Source organism: Orbicella faveolata, unplaced genomic scaffold (assembly GCF_042242905.1).
Source record: "Orbicella faveolata isolate gen_17 unplaced genomic scaffold, um_ofav_v1 contig_13, whole genome shotgun sequence".
In the NCBI taxonomy this organism is placed as follows: Eukaryota; Metazoa; Cnidaria; class Anthozoa; order Scleractinia; family Merulinidae; genus Orbicella; species Orbicella faveolata.
The window spans coordinates 18664092-18680033 of record NW_028301540.1 but is presented as its reverse complement, the minus strand read 5'-3'; the positions used below and the strand labels follow the sequence as shown (position 1 = coordinate 18680033).

The 15942-nt window shown below is 41.7% G+C and overlaps 1 protein-coding gene and 1 pseudogene across 1 annotated transcript; both read right to left on the bottom strand.

The window, feature by feature from the left end:
* Positions 1-3409: 3409 nt before the first annotated feature.
* On the bottom strand, positions 3410-6766 carry LOC110043697 (uncharacterized). The gene has a single exon (XM_020749183.2). It carries the CDS (start codon positions 4790-4792, stop codon positions 4091-4093), a length of 702 nt encoding a protein of 233 aa, XP_020604842.1. The 5' UTR covers positions 4793-6766; the 3' UTR covers positions 3410-4090.
* A 1308-nt stretch (positions 6767-8074) lies between these two features.
* On the bottom strand, positions 8075-11701 carry LOC110043695 (uncharacterized; annotated as a pseudogene).
* Between the last annotated feature and the right edge of the window lie 4241 nt (positions 11702-15942).

Below are 15942 nucleotides of genomic sequence, written 5' to 3'. Positions count from 1 at the left end.
TATTTTTGTGCAATGTTTAAATGTGTACTGGGTTGATTTTAGGGAATGTTGCGTTGTCTTTTTGGGTGCAAAATAATTAAATTTCGAAGACATGCATTTCATTCACTTAAAAGTACTTCGTGAATATAATTAATTTTCACCATGTGCGAAACCTTCAAATGGATTAAGCTTCTGGTGGTTGAATCGCAGAAGGATAGTCTACAGATTCTTGTAAAAATTTCTTTGGGCAAATGATTGTGAGCGACGCGAGAGCTTTTCAAAGTACGTCAAAAATGCAAATATTTGACCATCCGTCGTCAAATTTCAATTTACGGGTTAGACGTATATTTTAGCATGCGCCACATGACTTGACCTATCATAAGTTGAAATAGACACAGCTTTGCACTGCGCCAAAATATTACGTTTGATCGATTGCTGACCATTGCTGATAAGCGTGTCGGCGCAGCACAATCTTACAGCCGGTATTTGTTCGTCACGCAATGCTGTCACGGCATATGCTGCCCATTTTGATCTAATTTGTATAGAGCACTCTCAGGATAAGTGAAAAAATTTAATCATTGTTCATCTGTTTGTTTATATATATAATATGCGTATATTTATATAATCGTATTCTATAGTGTACGTGGCCTCGGTCCAAATCACGTTTGCTGTACGTTCTGATGTTTCAGACAACAGCTGATAAAGCTAGTGCCTGTATTCACTAGAATTTTAAAAAAATCGCCATAAACAATTTATAGATCAATGAAGCAAGAACTAGCTGAAATAAAAACAGGAAATCACAACGTGTCTAATTCGTGAGAAAAACAGACTAAATTTAATTAGTACATAATTACGTGAGTAAATAGCCCTGGCCTTGCCATTTTATTTGGCGTATTTTGTTTGCTTAGTGTCGAGGCATTGGTAAGTTTGTAACAGAAAATAGAGGACTGTTGTCAATACAGTCCAAAATTATTGTCATTAAAATATTGTAAATAAAACACCTATTGACCCGTTACCTCCGCGTCGTTCCGATAAGGGTTTCCTTATTGTCTTTACCACTATTAAGCGGCCACCCAAGATTTAAAAACTTTGTTTTGGAAAGGGCGACGGCAGATAAGAGTCTGAAATTGAAGGTGCATGACGAGTGATAATTCAAACGCACGTCTATCTTGATTGTCTTGAATTGACTCCATGTTCACCAAGAAATTTATAACCCGATAGTGAAAAATTAAATATTCAAGGTACACCAACCTCTAGCCTCATTAAGCGGTCACCACCCATCTCCCCGAGGGTAGCCCACTATATTACATGTAAACCAAGAATAATTCCACAGCGCGAAAAGACCTACGTATGAGTTTAGCGTTACAGTATTACGCAGGGCATGTAGGTAGCGGTGGTCGAGTAAAAGATAACAACAGGGGCAATGGTAAACTATTCATTCTTTTCATTTCTTAATTTAATCTCTTCCTACTCGACACGATTGTGTGTTCCCAGTGGCTCCAAGCCTTACGGAGCCTTACGTATCAGGATAGAAATTGTCCTACCTCTACCCCCTAAAATGGGATGACAGCATCGCGTGACGAACAAGGAACCGCTGCAAGCAAGCATTCAAGCCATCAAACCATGATGATCAAACGTAATATTTTGGTGTAGTGCAAAGCAAGCAACTATCTACAAATGCCTTAGCCGTTTTTGACTTAGATGCAGTGGTGATCGTATGTGTTGAAAGAGGGTCTCGTATTCATGGTATTCGACCATTAAATAAGTTGACAGTTGGCGATGTACATCGGACGTTATGTAAACAAAAGCAAACTTCTACTTTACGTGCGACGAATGGTGAGAGAAACATGTCAAATCGGCTTTGGACCTGCCTTTCAATAGCAGATGAGGTTAGAACATTTCGAAATTATCAGCTCTGTGTCTATTTCAACTTATGATAGGTCAAGTCATGTGGCGCATGCTAAAATATACGTCTAACCGGTAAATTGAAATTTGACGACGGATGGTCAAATATTTGCATTTTTGACATACTTTGAAAAGCTCTCACGTCACTCACAATCATTTGCCCAAAGAAATTTTTACAGGAATCCGTAGACCATCCTTCTGCAATTCAACCACCAGAGGCTTAATCCATTCGGAGGTTTCGCACATGATGAAAATTAATTATATTCACGAAGTACTTTTAAGTGAATGAATGCATGTCTTCGAAATTTAATTATTTTGCACCCAAAAAGACAACGCAACATTCCCTAAAATCAACCCAGTACACATTTAAACATTGCACAAAAATATTTGAGTGTTTTAAAGACGGAAGAATGATGCGGTTTTGCATGCGAGGCTATCAAACTTGCTTGATAAAATGGTGCGTCAAATGATGATTTTAACGGAATTTGGTAATTTGCATATTTCTTTGAAATAAAAGGATATTTTGCCCAAAAAACTATCCAGTAGTTTTTGTCATGCCCTAGCCTATCTACCATGAAAATATGAGCGAAATCGAATTTTCGACCCTTGCCGAGTTATTTTCCATTGTTCTGGACAGGGACTCTTAAGTTTCTCCAAAAATTGTTCCAGACAATCGGCTATTAGACGAGCGAAATGTGTTGCTTTGTTCGTCACGTTTCGTTGTTTTAAGAGCTCTAGTAGTTACTGTCTATTCTCCTTTGGAAACTGTCCTTATAATTCTTCAAGTTCGTATCATGATAATTACACAGAGTCGGCCTTCAGAATTCAAGACAAATCACAGGTTCGACGTTACGCAGAAGGTTTTTGTGCTCGTCGAGCGTTCAGCCAAACGAGTCTCTTGTATGCTGAGTAACCAGGCAAATTACTTGTGTGCGTGTTGACGGTACGCAAAATGGCAAAATAACATTTCACACAAATCAAAAAAAGAGGAAAAAAAAAAAAAAAACGCTAACTGACCGAGTATTTACATGACGGCAAACAACAAACATAACAGCAAAAAACGCGTGCATTCTGTAAACGTAGAATATAGGAAGAGAGAAGTAAAAACCAGTAGCAAAACCACGCGCAAATTCTGGGTACGTTGAATATTGTGACATAGAAATTGTTGAGTGAACAGTGATTGAAAAATCTATCTAATCTATCAGATTAAAAGAGGTTCTTGTTTGTCGAATGCAATTACAAACAAAATACTCTTCAACGGTTAGCATAAGTAGCAGCTATAGACGTTAGGATAAAATTTTCACTCTTCAGCAAATACATCCAAAATTCAGCTTACACGCAAACAAATACGGTGTAAAGGGGAACTCGTTCCTTTATATATCCTACTTTTCCGACTAATCGGCCATGCGAATTCTACATGTGAACCAAGAGTAGGAAATAGAATAGTAAGAAAATAGCCAAAATATTGCAAAAACTCCAATTTCATGCAGGAATAATGACTTATCAGTACTGATAGTTTTTCGTCTTTTTCTTTTTCTTCTTTCAAACTTCTCCTTCCGCTCAGGTTAGGTAAGTATGGCTGTTAAGAAATAGTTTTTATTTCAGAGTAAACACGGATGACTTGAGATTTTCTTTTTTCCCCTTTTTTAGCGTTACGAGGTAGTTGCCTTCAGACTGGGCAGTGATTGGTGAAAAGGGAAGTGATTTGTGAAAACAGTCTACTCACGAGATATACTCAAACGTTTTGAGTTTTGATGGTCAAAACTATAAATTAATTATTTTAGTGTTCCTTTAGACAGTTTCAACAGTACTCACTATACTAAAATTATGGTATTCCCACCTCCCGGCACTCTTCTCGATACAAAGCAGTTATATTTAGCAAAATTCTACTTTATTTTCTTACATGGCACGCTTTTAAGCACAACAGTTTAAAAAAGCTATTGCTGTCAAGTGTACTCATTACAAAATGAATTGGGTCAATAGTCTACTTTCGTACATGAAATGCTTCTATTGATGACTTCACACGATATTTTAAAGAAAAAAAAACTATCGCTGACAAGTATACTGTTTAAAAAATCACTTGTTTTGTAGTCTACGTTAATTAAACAGTTCTTTTTCTCACATGACACGCTTTTAAAACTACCCAACAGTGCAAGAAAGCTATTGCTGAAATTGTACTGATTACAAAATGAATTGCGTCCGTAGTCTACTTTCGGACATGGAAGGCTTCTACCGTTGACTTCACATAATAGTTTACAGAAAAAAAAGCTATCACTGACAAGTATACTGCTTTTGTAGTGTTGCTATTAGCCAGCTCTTCGTCAGAGAATAATGTGTCGATGCACGCCATGGCAGAGGATATCATTTCTTTGCCAAAGACGACGATGGCCTCCACTTTCTGCTTCTGCTGGTCTGAAGGTCCAAGGCTCGGGATGCTGCGGAAGACATGTGAATTTCTATCGATGGTGGACAAAGGAGACCGAATCTGAGGTGGAGGATAGGTGGGGGGTGATAACGGAGCGGAAAGTGGCTGAGGAACTTGGGGTTCTGGCACAATAATAGGTGAAGTGATGGCAGCGGGAGGAGCTTGAGGAGGTGTTTCCTCAACGACGTCGACATCGTCCTGATTGATGAACGTGAGATCCGAGTCGCTCAACACCGGTAGACTGGGTATCTTTTCTCTAGCCTTCATCTCGGTCAGCTCTGCAACAATTTTTGTAAGGCTTTTTACTTGATCTCGCAGGTCCTCCATGATGTCTGGAATATCGGTCTGAACTGCTACCTCCACTGTTCGAGGGGATCTCGTGTGTTGGATCGCAATGTCTTTGGTCTGCGTGTTTTTTTCGACCCGTTGCAGTTTCAGACGAGCTTGTTTTTGGGCTTGTTCTGCCAGAAACGTGTTCAGCATCCGAAGCTACAAGTAAAGAATCAAAAAGGACTAATATTAGACCGTTCCACATGTGAACCAAGAGTAGGAAATAGAATTGTAAGAAACTAGCCAAAATTACGAAAAATGGCGAAAACTCCAATTTCATACAGGAATAACGATATATCCGTACTGATAATTTTCCGTCTTTTTCTTTTTCATCTTTCAAACTTCTCCTTCAGCTCAGGTTAGGTAAGTATGGCTGTTAAGAAACAGTTTTTATTTCAAAGGCAACACGGATGACTTTTGCTTTTCTTTCTTCCCATTTTTCAGCGTTACGAGGTAAGTGTCTTCAGACGGGGCAGTGATTGGTGAAAAGGGAGGTGATTGATGAAAACTGTCTCTACTCACGAGATATGCTCAGAAGTTTTGGCACAAACGGTCCAGTTTTGGCAGAAACGAGTTCAGAATCTGAAGCTACAAATCAATAATAAAAGAGAACTAAAAATAGACCCTTCCACTTTCTAAAAAATCTTCTTCCCAAACAGACCCACGGTTTTCTATTAAGGTGGCTTACTACAGTTTTTTTTCTGAGACTCAATAGTGCGCGCTACTCTTGCCTGCCAATCGTATTAATCGCGCTTTCAAAAATGACGCAAGTAACCTTAGAAGAAACGAAATCACTTCAGCACTTGAAAGGCGTTAAATCACTTCGGTATAAGTAGCAATAGTTTCAAACTCCGTTCAAACATGTGTTTAAACCTAGGGCCAAAATAATATGACAAAAAAAGCTCTATAAATAACCGGTAAAAGAGCTCTAATTTACTTTTGCTTTCTCGCACGCGATACATACCGTCACATGAGCGCGCCCCTAAATGAATAGCTTCGCGTGACACCACGCGTGTTTTTCTGATTTTTGTGACGTCAGCGTGACCAAATAAATGCTAATTTTCTCGCGTTCCCTGCGGTGAATTTTTTTTTAATTTGAGTCAGTTCTAACCACCTACAATTCCTACAAAATACCCCATTTTTGTGAAAATCTGTCAGAGCTAATCTAAAATATTTAGAAGAATGACAAATTACAGAATATTGGAAAAACCGCTGAACAACCTTGACAAAAAGTCAATTTGGGATACGACACTAGCAGGTAAGCTACATTTTGCTATTTTTTTAGTTACAAGAAAACTCCTTCAGTGTTAACAGACACTTTCCAGTAAAAGTAACGGCCACAAAGCTGCGCATAACAAAGAGTTAGCATTCTAAATATTCGTTTTCGTTGGTTATAGTGGTGCCAAGATGTAGATTAAATGACTGTACACACATTCAGAGAGTTGCTTCACATATAATCAAGAAAAACCTCTGGGACCAGGGAAACAGCTCTACGAATTAGAATTAAAGCCAACTGCTTTTGGACGCGTTTTCCAGTCAGCAAAGCTGTATCATAAGTGATCGATAAGCACTTTGCCAGTTACATGTAACCTTATAGTGATTTCTTAATGATGATGTTAGCCTTCTTTCCCCAAGCATGCTTTTCTTTTCGCTCGTCGGGACTACTATGAGACTGGAAAATGCTAAATTTAGCGGCGTCCGGATACCGATGAGTCAAACAGTGAAGCAGGAGTTGTCAGGAAAGTTATAAGTATAAGATAAACGTTGCAGTTTGTGAAGTAATCGGAAGATGTTTCGTTACTATAGTTTGTGCACTCTTAGTAGTCCTGTTTTTTTTCACCACAGGAATCCGGACGTTTCGTACCCATGGATGTTACATACCCAAAACTAACAAAAGACTTAGTTTGAAGTTAATTTATATACAGAACAGTGTTTCCATTACCTAAATTAAACAATTTCGATTTTGTTTTCCCGAGGCTGGAGATCACGTAACAGCCGCATTTAACTACATAAGTAAGCTTAAATTGTTGCGCACGATGCGTATGACCATAATTGCTCAACATCATGAAATAAACCAACAGTATCACAGGTACTTGAAATTCTGGGCTGTTATTTAAGGAATCTAATTTGCTCACAATTTCACTTGGAAATACCAGGTTTTGATATTTTATTTCGAAGACCCTACTTAACCGAATTAGAACATACTGTTTGAAACAAAAAACTTGGCAACTGCACAGGTACAAATCGTCCAAGTTGGGTACGAATGATCTGGGTACGAACCGTCCGTGGATACGAACTGCGTCGGGTAAGCACACCACGCAATAATTAAGTTAGCTTAAACCAGCTTTCCTCCGCGTCACCTGAAGGCTTTCCTCTCTCGGCCGGAGCAACTGAATTATCGGGAGAAGGCTGGTCATCTCTGGTTCGCTTCTTGCTAGACGGAGGATCATCGAATAAACCTGCATTCGCCGGATCTTCAACGAACTTGGTTTCCTCTTCGTTTAACTTCTCTCTGTTGTCTACAAACGAACAAGCAAACCAGTTGGTTAACTAACAAAATACAAACCGAAATACGGTTTACCGAATCACTGGAAATCGAAGATTATCGCACACTAGTTAGAATTAAACGAAAAGGCGTGTCCTTACCATCCGAGGCAATAACCATTGCTTCCAAGCATTTCCCTCCATTTTTAAGCGCAACTGCTGCTCTTTTTTCCGGCCCATTCTCAGTAAACGGCTCTCCGGTCTCGTTATTTCTCAGCTTTTTTGTCTCGACAACGCAAGTACTTTTATCGATACTAAAGTAGACGAGGCACAGTTTTGAAACCTTGGTAAGGCGACGAAATGACATTTTTCTTGATAGCAAGATCACGAGTCGAGTGTGTAGAACAAGTGGTTATTCCAAGCGCTTTATACAAGTTGTTCACGCAAGTAAGTTTTTTGTTTACCAATAAGCAACAGCTCGTTCAGTTTTTGTTTTCCCAATTGACAATAGCTTTACCAAAAGTGTGACAAGTAAGAGGTGACAACTTTTACCATTCTTCCCGTAACAATAACACTTCATTATGTATCTGTGATACTTTTCGTAGCGGCTATCCATTTTTCATTTTTCACTTCAAGATTGTCTTTATTTAACCTCGTGAGAACGGAAAATTAGCGGAACAACCAAGACAGATGCGCCAAACAAATTTCGTTATTTTGATTCATTTTCTGCCGGAGGTGGTCTGTTCGGCATGTGTGAAGTTTGACGTATGAATCGAAGTCAATCTTTTTCCGTTCTATTTGACCAGCTCAGTCAAATAGTATGGCACAGTCGACCCAAATACAAAAGTGCCATTCCTAATTAATTCATACGTCGAACTTTATATGTGCCGAACCTAATAACTAGGTTCGGCACGTGTAAAATTCGACGTTTGAACCGGGGCGGTGTTAAGGTTTTGTTCTTTTGTTTATAAAAGCCTGAATAGGTTTAAAAAGGGTATGATAAGTACTGGAGGTGATTATTTTTCCCTCTCCTGAAGAAACAATGCTTTTTTATTACTGCCGAAACACCTAACTTTTTTTTCTCGCAAACTTTGAATGTTAGTTAACTTTTTATCGTAGTCAATAACCAAAATGCAAAGTTTCCATTTGCGTTTAGAAACGCAGCACATAGCAGAAGCAAACCCAAGTTTAACTTGCGCATACAAAATTGCTTTCCAGTTTCTTCAGTTCGAAAACTAAAAGAGATAATTAATCGAATATATGATTAGCCTGCAAAACAGGCTTTATTGTGTACCCATTTGTCAGGCGAGCGAGGGCAAGCGTGATGCGCGAGAAACGCTTACCATAATTATTTATATTTAATTTTCCATTCCGCGCTTCTAGTTATTGTAGTTGTGATAAATGTTTTTGTCAATAGAGAGTTTAAGCATGACGTTTCCGAAGACGGCAAACGGCAAAAATTGCCTCTGAATTTTTATTCTTTTCTCGTAATCCTTAACTAAATGGCACAAATACAGAAAAATGTCTCCTACTATTCACCGCAAATACAAATATTTTTGATTTACTGTACAAATAGGTGAAGACAGAGCTGCAGAGGGCAAAATTTTCATGTCACAGTCGCCGTTTGACGTTACGTCATGCTTAATCTCTCTAATATCTTTTGCCGGCAGGCGTTAATTAGCCAAGCGAAAAGTGGGGTCAGTGGGGAATATAGTGGGAGAGGTGATCAGGGATATTAAGGCACTACTTTTTTTTCTTCACAAAATGGCACCAATCTCTTCTGCTTCGCATTTGGCTAAATTGCGGATCTTGCCCTTTTTTTGTCAGAGAGTCGTCAACTTCGATATTTTCTAACAACCTATAAATCTGATCTCACTTTCAGGGTCTGCTACTTTCGGAAATTTACGTTATTTTAACACAACAACAGTATATATCATTGTGTGTTATTTGCATTTATTTACATTGTTTGTTCGATGCACAAAGAGCGAGCCTTAATTTTTACACATAGTTTCGAAATATAACGAAATATTACAGTCCTACGATTCTAGCGGAGCGACCAAATTTTCAGTTCCATCGCGGCAAAATTCTCGGATTCCTTGTAAAGATAGTCGGCCCGTTCTCGGCTGATACCCTGCGGTTTTACAATGTCCGGGAGCTGACCAGGCTCTGGAAGAAAATTTCGATTTCTTAGTAGATTTACAGCCTTTTCCTCTGAGTCCCAGTACTGCTTGCAAAAGACTCTTCCAGGATGTTCTTTGTCGAATCTAAAGTGATAGAAACTCTTAATTTGGGGCAGTGTCTTGAAGTATTGTCCAAGGTAAACGACCCAGTCGTAAGTTGCAATAAGAACAGTTCCATTATGGAGTCCCACTAGCTCCGCTACATTTACTGCAGCAGAATCTTCCACTGTTCTTGCGATGTCAAATAAAGAAGAAATAAATGTGCGTCTCGTCTTTTGTTTCACTAGCCTTAAGCACCAGTCAGGCGCAAACTTGGTATGTCCGGGCAGTAAAAAGTCATAATTAATAGAATCATGGAGTCCGCTCATCACTCGTCACAGGTAGTACCATATAGAGGCAGAGTTCTTATTCTGTGCACCGCAATTATCTGCATGCAGCTGGGCTTTGGTTTCACCAAGTCCGTGGCGATGAAAAAAGTAATGAACATAAGAAATGGTGCTGTTTGCTCCTTTGCCGGTTAGTACACTTTCATCAATGAGGAAGTTTACTTGTCGTGGAATTGCTTCGCAGCAAACACCAAAAAGAGCACATTTTCGCGGTGTTTTAAAATAAATTGGGCCAGGTTGATTGGGTCGGCAGGAAAATGCAGCTGCTGTGCATAGTCATAGGAATAGTGAACTGTTCCATCATATGAGCAGGGCTCGCGTTCGACTGTAAAATCAACAACTTTTAAATATTCCTGAATTCCATCTTTTGATTCTCGACAACAGTTCTTGTAAAAGTTCCTTTCTCCTCTTGCAAGGAGTAAGTGCTGTTCTTGTGCTCCCACTGCTTCGGCCTTGTCGCTTTCTGGTAGGTTCATACTGTTTCCAATACGATTATTATTTTCCTGACAAGTCCAGCATAAATCGATAGCAGGCCGCATAATGACAATGAAAGGACACAGCTGATTCCAAAGATCACAGAATTTAGAATATCCCACGGACGGTTTGCCCGTGCTTACGCAGATATCCGTATATGTTCTCCAGAGCCCATGTTTTATAAGATTCGATGGCAGGAGCTTGACGTCGATTCTTTTAAAACCAGGTACACGTCCCGGCAAAAGGAGGGCTTGTTCTTTCGCTGTATTCAAAATGAATTTTACAACTTGCTCAATTGTCTCGGCAGAAGATGTACTACTTGGCAGTCGATTCTTGTTCCCATGCACTCGCAGACTTAAACCATTTTTACGATAATGTTTCACTTGGCTGTAGAAACGATTTCTGTGGAGGCAGTGTAGAAATAGAGATGTTCTCATGCAGATTCTTTGGCCGTGGTAGTAGTATCCCATTCTTGTATACTGTCGATTTTTTTTCTGTTCTGCCAGAAGTGCTGGTTTCGTGACAGTTCAACGAACATTGGATAGCTCCCAATATAACCAGGTCAAGTTCAGTGGACGAGAGTTCACTGCAGTTATTTCTACAGCCTACGAAATCATCAATTTTGAGCGTTGTGCTACAGGGCTTCTCGTCTGCGGCTAACTTGCATTGGCACGTTTCTTCGTAGAATTTCTCTACTCTCGTTTTTTCGGAAGCGTGTATTTCCGGAAAATCAAAATCCAAGTCTTGCGTGTCCTCAAGGTCATCACAACTGTCCCAACTGCTGCTTTCAGAGTCTGAGTCAACCGTTTCTTCATCATTCTCTCGAGCTGTAAAGTAGACCTCTGATACACTTTGTAAGGGTTGTAAATCTCCCGAACTTAAACTTAAACACCGATATTCATCGTGACCGCGCTCCATGATAGCTACAAAGGTTGCTTTTCTAAGAACAAAGTACGATAGTTTGTTTATGTAGCTATAGCAACAACGCGCAACACCGTGGGGAGACTGGTTCTTAGCTTGAAACAAGCTTTCCGAGAATTATAGCACTACGAAGCAGGACTACACGACCGTTTAGTCTCTATATAAACAGACAAGTAGAATTTCAATAAATCGAAAATGAATAATATTCGGGTGTAAAAGTTCGAAATAAGAGTACTCGGACTTAGCCTATCCGCTGGAAGAGGCAGTTTATTCGCTTCAACACATCTCACTCTGTTCTGGTATGTAACGCGACACGAAAAAAAGTTTCTTTTTGAAATCATTCGTTCGCATTCCTCACTTTTTGAGGCTCTGTTTGCTTGTGTACCATCTCTTAAAGGAAAGTAAAGAACAACCGGAAAACGCTAGACCGTTTATAATACTTTTTCTTTAGTTAAACTCCAGTCTGATTTTATGCCTCGCGGGTCTAGGACTATCCAGTGCTGGAGTGTCACTCCGTTATTGTGTATCAACATCGCACGCGTGTCGTATGTCGTAAGGCACGCGTGCCTTATGACACGCGTGCGGTGTCATATCACATGCTAGGCGTGACTTTTAGCACTCTGCTTAAAACAAAAGCTTCAGCGTGCCAAACAAAGCCTGCCGTGACAGTCTTTGTTTTACCTATTAAATATGCACATATCCGTGACATTGTGACACGAATAGCGTGTCTTGTCATGACACGCGTGCCCGTGTCATCACCTTTTTACCCAAAATCGTGTGGAGGGTCACATATGGTCTCCTCGACGTCGCCTTCTACCTTGAGAAGGACCTGATCTCACTGACGAAGGTGTGGAATCACCACTACTTCCGCCTCCACTGCCTCCGCCTCCACCTCCACCTCCACCTCCGCCTCTAACTCGTCGTCTTCCACCGCTACTGCCACTGGCGCTACTCCTTCTACGGCTTCCTGCATTACTGGCGGACGACGGGGTGTTTTGATGTGGAACGCGTCTTGGTTGTTTGTGACCAATGGTGGGTCGACCTGTCGGTGTGGAAGGATGTCCTGCCATTTGACGCAACATACGTGTCATACCCACTCCCATCGTGACGTTAGTGCGTGCAGCGCCCGTGTTGGTGCCTACCCCGATCGTGGGTCCTGGAACCACTGGTGGCGGTGGTGGCGGTGGTGGAGTGTTCAGGCTTCTGCCTACACCCACCGCCGGAGATCGTGACGGAGATACATACGGAGAACCCCACGGAGACAGAGCATCTAGAGTCCTGTAATCCACATCAAAATCACTCAACGAATCACTGCCGGATGCCATGTCTTGCTACAGCTTTCTTCGCCAGCACTTCTTGGGTATGAACCAAATCCTCAAAACCTTCACCACTATATGCTTTCACGATGGATCATACTTGACGATGACACACATTGTGTGACCTGTTTCATCGGTTCGTAATCCCTTTCTTGGGGATTCATCACGTAATGGAGCCGATTTTTCATAGCTTGATGAACATCGGAAACCAAAATGACTCGCTCCTCAAAATGCTTTCTTGGTATCAAACACCTCTTGGGAATGAATCAATTTCTCGAAATCCTCGTTGTTATAGGCTTTTACGATGGACCGCACTTGACGATAACTCGAACATTGACAGATTTGTTTCACCGTCTTGAAATCCTATTGCCAGGAATACATGCGACGTAGCATGGCTATGCAATTGAGAATAAACCTAGGGAACCACTCGGCTTCACTCCTCAACATGGTACCACGAACTGATGGCATCGTGTGAATCCTTCGTCTTTTAACACACGGCCGATGACACGTTGATCGTCATGACTGGCTGGATGAAGATCCAATAACATGTAACCATAAGGTCGATCGGTGACCTTTCGAAACGTATCCAACACCTCTTGCCAACGCGTGGGAAACGACTGCAGTAATAGATTTCGTATCCCCAATTGATCCTGCGGGTTCTTGAAGGCCACGATGTAATGAGCATTGCGGGAAATGGTCTTGGCGAATTTTCCGTTGGGGAATAGATCCTGACACAAGTAAATCACCATGATGTTACGATGATGAGAATGTTTGGTGAAGAGATCTAACACGCGCTTGTCGTTGTCACCCTCGTCCATCAGGTCGTCCAGGACCAAAACACCCCCTTGAGGGAACCATCGGGGTAACTCTTTGCATGCCCGGCTTATTGTGAGGATCCGTGTTCACGATGTAAGCGGTCGGTCCTTCTTGAGGTAGTGTCTTGGAAGCCGATCGCAGGGTACCGTTCCGTAAAAGACACGACAGAGTGTCGGATGCGTTCGGGCCAAATGATCCAGTTGTAAATTATTCAAGGCTACTTTCTCCATTTTTTCTTCACTGGTACACGTCGTACGTGACAACTCGGTTCTCGTTGATCTCCACCAAGTTCTCAAATTCGCCGTAAAACAAGATGGTCAGGTTTTCTCCTGAGTTGGCTCCAAAATCAATCACCAGACGCAGCTCACCTGACTGCTTGGGGTTCAACACTGGACTGTCCAAACATCCATTGGCCGTGTTATCAAATACAAACATGTTGCATCTCTTGCCGTGCCCCCAGTCCTCTTTTCGAACCATGTTTCCTTTTCCCCGGCATAGACTTCCTGTGGCTTGGAGGAATCTGTAGTAGCCTCTCTGATCTTTGTCGTCTCCATCGGGTTTGAGTTCCAGGGTCTCATAGGGGTACTCTTCACCTCTCACCAATTGTTTGATGGAAAAGATACTGAATCTTCCAAAATTGAACGGATTGATCGTCACAGTTCCATTGAAGGCTGTTTGTTTTATCAGAAGTACCACCAATCGATGACATGCTGATATGTGTGGGAGGGATCTTGAACATGTCAAGGCGAGGGTTTCGAACCCTCGCCAACCGGGCATGAGCCACCATGTCTGTCATAGTCTACGTCTTCGTCGTTTCCTTCTTAGTGCGGACTGTACCCAACGATAGTTAGGACGTTTTGATCTGGTGGGGAATATCGTACCACCTTTATACGTGCGTCGTCCCGTGTAAGGGAGACGTGTCACACGCCTCGAGTAGATTGGAATCATAGTCCAAACAGGTCTTTTCGAACTTTTTGGCCAACGACCGTTTGATCTCTTGCATCGCTTTACATTTCACGGCCCCTGTCGCTCCTCTGTTGACCCCGGGGAGTCCACCTTTCCAATTGGGCTTTCCTCCTTTGCCACTCGCATTTAAACCTTTCAGACCTTCCATGGCCGTCTCGGTCAAAACGTCTCTGAGAATGGTAGGACCTCGTGTCTTGATGTCTTTCCAAGCCGAACCTAATCTGTCCCCAGATTGCTTAATTCTATCGGAATGAAATCGTACCAGGGCTCCTCCGATCATTTCTTGAAGTGTAATGTTACGATCGTATTGCCTCCTCCAAATTTCACCAATTCTCCAGTTGTCTCAGCCACTTGCACTTCTATAATTTCAATGACTTCTTTGCGCACCGGAATAAATTGAATGTGATAAGGTTCGAAATACTGAACACCGGCACCTCTTCGAATCAAGTTGACCTCTCTCAGTAAATCTGTGACTTGATTCCCTACCACGCCACTACCTCCTACGTCGGAGTAGACAAACAAGGAACGCGAACTACTCCCCACCACGACTTCAAAAGCCTCGTTCAGGTTCAGAAATCGCCAATTGCAATAGATGCTGAGTTCTAAAAATCCTTCTTCGCTGACTGTCCAAAAAGCTGGTAATCCATCCTTGTCATGTACGTCACCGATGAGACCAATGTCTGGAATTTTATCTTCGAAAAATTTAATCTGCAAGTTAGGTCCAAGTTCGTACACCTTGGTCGTTTCATTCTGTTTGAGCCATCCCATTTTCATAGTCAATGCAACGTAGAATCTTAAAGCCGGGTTGTTGGTGATGGTTCGCGAGATGTGTTCATTGTCAGTGACCAAGTCGTCGCCGTCCCACTTGAATTTGACGTAGGTTCTTGTTTTACCATCACTCGTGACATATTCTGCTCCTAATTTGGGTCCCCAATTGAGGTAGATGCGTTGTCGCTCGAAATAGGTGGTGAATCCAACAACATTCACGTTGTAGAACACCTCTTTGAGATCATCAGTATCGAAGAAAGCTCGACCCAGCGTGTAACCCTGTGAAGTCCCTGGTTCCATGCGTCGCCATTTGCTATAGGCCAGGGTGACTTTCTTTTCAGTCTGTTCATTCGTCAAGGAAGGAAGCGTCACTTGGGCGTCTGGAAGAGCGATGCTACTCATTCCCACTTTCCATCCTTGCTCCTCCAGTGGAATGGGGTTAGGTAACCTGATCTTGAAATGGTTCGACGTGTTCTCCGGAAATTCTGTCTTGTTGCTGTGACTTGGTAAGCTGACATAAAAATCACTCATCTTTTTTGAAATGTAACGTGATGGTGGTCACACCCGAAGCAAACTTCACCAGTTTTCCGTCGTTCTCCGACACTTGGGTCTCAGCAATGTCCACGACGGTCGTGCGTACGGGTAGATGTAGTATGTGTCTTGGTTGAACGTTTACGACATCCGAAACGTAATGAACTTGTTTCAACAGATCCGTGACTTGATTTCCCGTCACCATACTCTGTCCCACATTCGAATACACGAACAAAGAACGACGATTGCGACCAAACGTTTCTTCGTAACTATGATCCAGGTCCATGAAAACTGGGATCGTCGGGTTTGCTCTTTTTCTTGAACATTTTCAAGTCGGACACTGATTGATCTCTCAAGGACCACATGTATTGATCTCGTATCATGTTCATGAACTCGGTACCAGTCCTTGGCGTGAATTCCAAATCCCTTTCTTTGATCTTGATCATGGCATCCGAGTAGAG